The sequence below is a fragment of the Rhinolophus sinicus genome, linkage group LG07 (genome assembly GCF_036562045.2).
Source record: "Rhinolophus sinicus isolate RSC01 linkage group LG07, ASM3656204v1, whole genome shotgun sequence".
NCBI lineage: Eukaryota > Metazoa > Chordata > Mammalia > Chiroptera > Rhinolophidae > Rhinolophus > Rhinolophus sinicus.
Window position 1 is genome coordinate 38,665,053 of NC_133757.1, and position 8,438 is coordinate 38,673,490.

At 39.7% G+C, this 8,438-nt stretch overlaps 1 protein-coding gene across 4 annotated transcripts in view; it reads right to left on the reverse strand.

Moving 5' to 3' along the window:
• IPMK (inositol polyphosphate multikinase) overlaps positions 1 to 8,147 on the reverse strand; it is a 37,387-nt gene extending 29,240 nt beyond the window's left edge. The window contains exon 1 of one of the 4 annotated variants that reach the window (XM_019731842.2): positions 7,076 to 8,147. In XM_019731842.2, the coding sequence (XP_019587401.2) occupies positions 7,076 to 7,265 (190 nt within the window). In that variant the 5' untranslated portion in view covers positions 7,266 to 8,147. The remainder of the gene's footprint in view (positions 1 to 7,075) is intronic. The other 3 variants (XM_019731840.2, XM_074339440.1, XM_019731841.2) reach the window with 3 other exon arrangements.
• Between the last annotated feature and the right edge of the window lie 291 nt (positions 8,148 to 8,438).

The window sequence follows — 8,438 nt, forward strand, 5'->3', positions numbered from 1 at the left end:
CATTGATGTTTTGGGAGACAGGATTCTCAATGAGAAAGGAGATACAAATATAGACTAGGAAAAGCAAAGAACTCTGTCGTATTAAATTGTAGGTATAAGTATAAACTCAAATTTAAATTGTAGGTATAAGTATAAACTCAAATTTTTAAGAACATAAAATTATGTATTTTTTAGTCCAATATGCTTGAAGGACAAATAGCAACCACACCCAAGGAGCAATGAGTATACCTAGTGCCCTGAACTTGGTTTTTAAACACCATTTACCCCTAAAAGGACCAGGTTCTTGAAGAAAAAAATGGATCATTTCAGGGATGGAGCAGGGAAAGTACAACATGAACATCAAACATCTTTTTATGGCAGAAAGTGAAAAATGCTTTAAAAGAAAAAATGGGAAATGTTTAAAAGACACAGAAGCCAACTTGAAATAGCTCTCATTGCACAAATCTGGGACAATATGAGCATCAAAATAATCAGCAACAATGATGGCTAAGGTCCATCCACTGAAGTTTGAAAAATCCATTAAGGAGGGAGAGAGGGAGGATAGGATGGAGGGAGGGTAGGAGAGAGGGAGGGAAGGAAAGAAGGGAAAGAGGGAGGGAGGGAGGAGGACATTATAGGAATAATGGACATAAAGCACATTATAGGAATAATGGCTAAAGCCAAATGTTAAATACTCTGAATTTGATCATTTTACTGTGATTAAAAAACATTCTCATTGTTAGAAGATACACACTTAATTATTTGGAGAAAAGGAATCATGATGCCTACAATTTAGTCTTAAATGGCTCTATAAAATCATCATATACTACAGAGAATGATAAAGCAAATGTGGCAAAATATTAATAATATGTAAATCCAGATGAATAGTATATATCAGTTCATTGTACTATTCTTGCAACTTTTCTATAAGTTTGAAATTTTTCCAAAAAAAAGTCTTTAAAAAGGAAGTACAATTTTCAGTAGCATCAAATCCTTAGGGAAAATCCAGTGAATTCTGTATTAGACCTCTACACTGAAAACTATGATTCACTAAGAAAAATTAAACCTAAATAAATGGAGATATACCATGTTCAAGGATTCAAAGACTGAATATTATGAAGAAATCAATTCTCACCAAAGCAATCTATAGATTCAAAGTAGATATAAAATCTTAACATTTTCTTGGGGAAAATTACATGTTGATTGAAAATCTACATGGAAATGCAAAGGGCCAGAAAAAGTCAAGACAACCTTGAAAAACAAAGCGGGCTGCTTACTCTTCCTAACATCGAGACATATTATAAAGTAACTTGAATTAAGTCAGTGAGGTATTCTCACTAGGAAGAACAAATAAATCAGTGAAAATAAAAGCCCAAAAACAAATCCAGAGAACTGACTGAAAAATAGGGTGTATATGCACAATGGGGTACAATTAAGCTGAACAAAAAGATGAAGTACTCTATGAACTGACACTACTGACTTCTAGGGCCTATTCTTAAGTTTAAAAAGCAAATTACAAAACAGTATATATAGCACACTACTTTTTGTGTCAGAAAGGGAAATGAGAAAACATATATTCGTAGATCTGCTTATTTTTGCACCAAGAAACACAGAAATGAAAAATCAAAAGCAATAAACTTGATTACTACCTACAAGGGATGCTGAGGAATGGGGTACAGTGATAGAGAATGGTATGACATTTCTGATATCATTTTCTGCAAAGTTTTGACTTTTGGAAGCATGTTAATTTTATAGGCATTCAAAAATATCTAGCTAAATAAACAAAAATGAAGAAAGGGAGCTCATTTTAAACAGAAACAAATGAATCCACTGTACTTCAAAAGAATATTACCATAGAAGAGGGGGTAAAAATAACCCACCCAAAAAACCAAATCCAAATAGCTTTTTAAGTTTCCAACCACATACCCTCAGTATAAGGGACTCTCATCTTGAATTCCTTATTCTTGTTTGTTTTCTGCAGTAGTATGGGTGTGGACATTCTAAAAAATTACAGAATTGAGCAAATATACCATAGTCATCTACGTATGCATATATATATTTGGGAGCCAGGATTCTCATTGAGATAGATGGAAAATACAAATTTAAAATCAGGAAAGAATGCTGTTGAGTTGGAATGAAATTGAAAGTATCAGGATGAAATTACATCTAAAATATTTATACATACTTTTTAGTTATGGCCATTGAAAAGGCCTAGAAGCAATGACACTCCAATAGCAATAAGCACACCTAGCATCCAAATCTTGATTTCTAAATACCATTTCCCACGAAAAATGAACCAGGCATCCTTGGAGAATTGGCTGGATCTAGAGCTGGCAAGGGAACGTATGAGTCTAAAATAACTGGTGACAGAACGGAAGGCAGTGCCACTGACAACATCTGGAACAATTTGAACAGTAAAATACGTAAATTTTATAATAGGTTAAAATACTTTATAAAGAATCCAGGAGTCCAAACCGATCACAAATAAGGACATACATACATAGGAGTAAATAAAGGGAGAGTTATTTCTTATAACAAAATGCTGTTAAAATAGAAGGTAGTGGTAGAATTGCGGGGGGGGGGGGGGGGTGAATCACAATTTTCCCACTATCAGAGTAAAGACTGCTTCAGGCAAGAATCAAGAACAGATGCCAAATCTAGTGATGAAGTATGATGAGGAAATCTGCATGATCTTAAAATGTCTCCTAACAGATGCTTATTAGTTGCAGGGGGGAAAATATTAACTATATACTGGAGAAGCAAGACCACACTTGGGCCAGATGATCAGAATTAATAATGGCCAGATGGACATTGTGAGCCTCCAGATGTGATACCTCATGGACACACCTGTATAATGCCCCAGTCAGAAAGGCATCACCTGAATCTCATCATAAGAACCCATCAGAAATCCAAATTAAAGAATATTTCATAAAATCACTAGCCTGTATTCTTCAAAAACAACATTGTCATAAAAGACAAAGAAAGCCTGAAGAACTGATACAAATTAGAGGATTCTAAGAGATGTGAAAACTAAATGCAATAAACGATCCAGGACTAGATCCTATACTGAGAAAAACAAATATGATAAAAGATATTAGAATAGCTGACGAAATTAGAATATGGACTACAGATTAGATAAAAGCATTGTATCACTGTTAAATTTCCCATATTTGACAAATGTACTGTGGTTACAGAAATACACCCTGAGTATTAATGTATAAAGAGGCATGAAGTTTGCAACGTGTTCTCAAATAGTTCTGGAAAAAAAATAAATGCATAGAGAAAAAAAATCAGCAAAATGTTAAGTTCTCTGTATTGTTCTTGCAACTTTTCTGTAATTTTGAAATTATTTTAAGTCAATTAGTTTCAGAAGCTATCTAATAAAATAGACCAGAAAACCAAAATAGTTGTGACCTTTTCCCCCAAAACAATATGAGTTTAAATCCCTCTTTTCTCTACAGACTACCTCATTCTGTATCCTAAATCAGATCAGGATACAAATACTGGATTTCAACGATTTCTTTAAAACATCAAGGTCTTTTGAAAAAAATTAATGGTATTTGTTTAGTATTAAAACAGAAAAAGGATTTTATGCTAACTTTGGCAAGCTTTGGGAATTTAAATTGATAGCAATTACACTTTTGTGAAACTTTCCTATAGAAAAAGTTACACAATGTGCAAGGTACAATGTACACGCATGTTTAATACATAACTTATAATAGCAAAAAAGTGGTGAAAATCTAAAAATCCACCACTAGAGGAATAAATTTTGATACATCCACACTACAGAATACAATTTTTAAAAAAAATGAAGTATAGCATAAGTACAAAAATACATATTACATATATAATGAAACAAAAAGTTGCTGATATACCTGTTTATATGAAAAATTAGAATTGTGTTGTGTTTATGTATGTGCCCAGAAACAAAGGTCCGAAAGGATACACCCAAAATAGTTAGTTACCAGCTATTGCCCCTGGGAAAGGGAGAGTAGGGGGAAGAGCATTACTATACCGTTTTACTGTTTAAAAATTATGCAATTTTTTACATAAAAGATCATGTACTACTTTTACAATTAAAGAAAAAGATTTCAATATAGTGTGATGAAATATGATTTCAGTGAAGAACATAAAATATAACTAATATCAGAACATTCCTGTCACTTAACTATAACAAAATCTATTTTTCTGTTCAAGTACCTTTAAGCTATTGGTTCCATGTTTTTAATTTTTAATTTAACAAAGTCAATGTCAATGTAAGAAATGTCCAAACCTGTAGAGAATTTTTATAAGAACTTGAGCCAAAACTGACAACAATCACCAGGAAGCAAGAGCTCAAATGCTCTGCAGAATGGCAGTTTGCAGTTTCTTTTATGCTTTGGAAATTAAGGAAGATGACATGGGGGGGGGGGGATTAGATTACAAGAAAGTTAACAAGATTACGTGCTTTCTTGAAGGTGATTATTTCAAAGGTGTGTTAATCCTAGATGCACAAAAACATGGACAGGGCTTAGTTAAGGCAAAAATAAATCTTTTACTAAAGAAATTATATGCCTAGGGTATGACGACCTACCACGATCTGCCCAGTTAGGAATTTATGATCGGATCACCCTGTGAGGTTATTTTCCATAGAAACCCTTTCTCATCCACACTAACAACTTCTTTTTGGAAATAGGTAAGATATCAATCCTAAATGGAAAAACCCTGGTTACTTAATGACAGTAATAAACATTTAAAAAACAAAACATAAACAAACACCCACACAGTGTCTTTAAGAAAGATTTTTCTGAGAATTTCAGTTGACAGCCAAACCCAAGTCTGATCTACATGATGTACTTTACAACAATAAACAATTTATGCTAGTGGAAAGACATATAAATTCTTGAACTCTGAATTACTGACCATCTTGTTATCCATTTTATGAACAGGTAATATTATCAGCATTCAGGTGTCTTTTCACTAACAATATAAGCAAGACAGGGTAAATAACAGAATTAAATTCATCAAATATTTATTAGGGTGCTAGCACAATATGTTTGAGGCATTGGGCACTGGCGATACAAAGACAGTCAGTCCCTTAGTCAAGAGAACCTTACAAAATTGAAAAAAAAAAAGTTTACGTGAACTTGCATGCAATAACAAAATTAAGGACTCCTCCTTCTAAAATCTAAACTACTCCCTTAATTAGGTAATTTGGGTGACAAATTCTTTCAGTCACTGCTTGCAATGCAGTTTGTTTTTGTTTTTAATTTCAAGTGTACAAAACAACATAGTCATTAGACATTTACATATCTCACAAATAACCCCAATCAGTCTATTACCCATCTGACACTGTACGTAGTTACAGTTATTAGAATAGCAATGTAGTTTAAGTCACATTCAGAGTACATTTGTAATGACTCTGAGACACCTCTGAATAGGCTATTACATACTTCAATAAGCAGTGGTTACACTCGTGACAATCATCGAGACTGTGTTTATGTTGAGATTTTTTTTGTTTGTTTATTCTCCTTTGTACATAAGTAAGTCGATCTCTAGGGACAATTACTTTTGAATTAATATTACTATAAATATTATCATTACAATTCATTAATAAAAAGCAATAGGTATGTATAGAAATCTATTGACAGTAATTCTGTAAGTACTCTCAAACTCTCATTACCAGAAGTGATGACACACTAGTGAATAAGTCTATGCTAAATATCTTGAGAAGGTTGTTTCCTTACAGATCTGCTAAGCACCTTGAGAATGATATTTGTTTCTTTACGTGGTGTACTAAAAGGAACAATCAATTTTCACTCCTTCACTATTTCTGGAGTTTAACTGAGCCCAGTGTACAAGGCTATTGGGGATAAACAGATTTGGCCTCTTAACTTCAAGGAACTCAGTTTAGTGGGGAGAAAGGCACACAATCTACATGACAACATCATTAACGCCTATTTTTCAACAAGAAAAACGTAGGTAAAGATAAAAGTAGTGGGAAATGTTGCTCTTCAAGAAATAACACACATTCAAACGAGCACTCATCCATTTTCAAAAATCCTTGTGTATCTGCAAGCACAATACACGGTGGAAAAACAGTGCTCTGACGCAGGACCCCTGGTTTCCAGATTCTAACTGTGTGACTTTAGGCTTGTCACTTAACCAGACTTGGCCCCAGCTACTTCGTCTAAAAATGTCAATATTATCTTACCAGCATAAACCCAAACCGTCTCTAGTGACTTCCAGGTCGAAGAGTCGAATTACGCACATATTCATCCATCAGATTCCCCAAGTAGTCATGGCCCAGGGAACCAGTGAGTAAGCTAGGTGAGTTAGTTCCTAATATGAACTTTCACATCACCAAGATAATAAACTTGAGATAGGCCCTGTATTGTACTTTAAACGTTGTCAGCTCAACAAATGTATTACACAGGCCATAATACAGTCTTATAAAGATGATCAATAACTAAATGCCCGATCTGTGTACCATTGTAGTATAACAGGAGGGTGTTACCTCCGACCAAGAATCCCAGTGTCTGCACTACTGGAACCACGTCTCCAGGAGAAATCCACGAGACATCAGAAAAATCTCTCAAGGGGGGAGAGATCCTGGATAAGCTTAGACAAGCTCTCAAAAAAAAAAAAAAAAAAAAAAAAGGGACCTGTTTTTTCCTCCCCTCAAGCTATGCACTGAAAAGCACTAGATTAGCATCATCTGCATTTCATTCCTTTTCTTTTGCAATAGCTACCCGCTTATAATAAACAAACCTTGTGCTCAAGGGAGAATTTACTTCCCCGTCCAGTAAAAATGAAGTTCCTTATTTTCATTAACAACGCCGTCTCCAATCAACACCTACCCTCCCTGGGGAGGAGACCAGACACTCCTCTCTCCGCCACCTCCTGCTGCAAGCTTGACGCCCTACACCCTAGAAATCGCCCCACTTTTCGAGACCCTGCTGTCCGGGTCGCGAGGCTCCAGGGGAGAGCGGAAGAGGCCGGGGACGCGGCGTGCAGATACAGAGGGGCGTCCAGCCCAGCCTCTGGGCTGCCTCGGCCGGCCGGGGGCTCCCAGAGACGTAAAGAAAGCCGCAAGCCCCGCGCCACCCCCACTTACCCACTTTGTCCTTTCCGTACATGTGCCCGGCCACCTGATGCGAGAGGGGCACGCAGCCGTTGAGGAAGCGGAGCCTGCCGCTCGCCAGCTTCGGGGTGCTCTCAGAGACGGCCTCGCTCTCCGGTGGGGTCCTCATTTCTGGGGGGCCGGACGCCTCAAGCCGGAGGGGGGATGGTGGCTCCGTTGCCATAACGGAGAGCTGAAGCGGTAGCGGCGGCGAGGGCAGGAAAAAAAGAGGGCGAAGGGAGAGGGCGCCGGAGAAACTGGGGGTAGCTCAGGCTCGGCCGCGAGGAGGCCCGGGGGTTCCCGCGGCTGTTGTCCGCTGAGGCCCGGGGAGGGGGCCCATGACGCCGCAGAGGCGCGGGCGCTGCCCTGCCCAACTCGTAGCGGAGCGTGGCTCCGGGCTTCTGCTGCTCTGCAGCCGCGGCTGCCGGCCCCGGCGCAGTCCTAGAGACTAAACCCAGCCGAGGAGTGGCGGCGGCGGCGCCCCGCGCTCCCTGGGGCCTTGACGGCGACGGCAGCCCCACCTCCCGCGCCCCCGCCCCCTTCCGCCCTCCTCCAGTCCCTTCAGCTGCCGCGCGCGCGTCAGCGCCGCCTGCACTGCCGCCGCTGCCGCGAGCTTCCGACTGCGCGACCCGCGGCCGCGGCCGCTACTGAGCATGCCCAGAGGCCGCCCGACGGGACCACCTCCCCCCCTCCCCGCCTCCGAAGCGGGGGCGAGAAGAGGCCAGGGAAAGCCGACCGCGACCTGGATAGGGCGAGCACACTCGTGGTCCTTTACACCCCCATCCCCGGGCCAGCGTTACGAGACCACCAGTGCTGTGGTACCTTCATTCATTCAGTGCGCGTTTCGGCACTTCCTGGCGTCGGCTCAAAGGCGCCAGGGGCTTCCAGTTGTGACGAGCGGTCAGTCCTGTGTTAGGAGAGTTAGGAGGCAGCAGCAATGCCAAGGGTGGATTGGGAGGCTACCCTTTAACTGCAGTCAGCTCCCTCCAACTCCCATCCCACACAGAAAAGGTAGGAATAAAAACAGGCAGCTTCTTAGAAGACGCATCTTCAAAACACCTTTCAAATTAATCTTAACCTCTCTCCCCAAATTGGTGCCCCTAAGTGGCTTATAAAATTTTTTGGAACTCACACTGATTTGAGAATGTAGGAGATAATCGTTGTTTTTAAGTGAGCACCTTTTTTGAAGAAAAGAGCCAGTTTTTTTCTCCCACTCGACCCTTAGTGCAGGCTTTAAGATCCTCGACAGATGACTAACTGGGTCAAAGGCAGAAGAAACGGGTGTACACCGGGAGCAAGGAGAGGTTCTGGAACGGGACTCGACAGTTCATTATTTTGTCTGCCACTGGCATTTTAT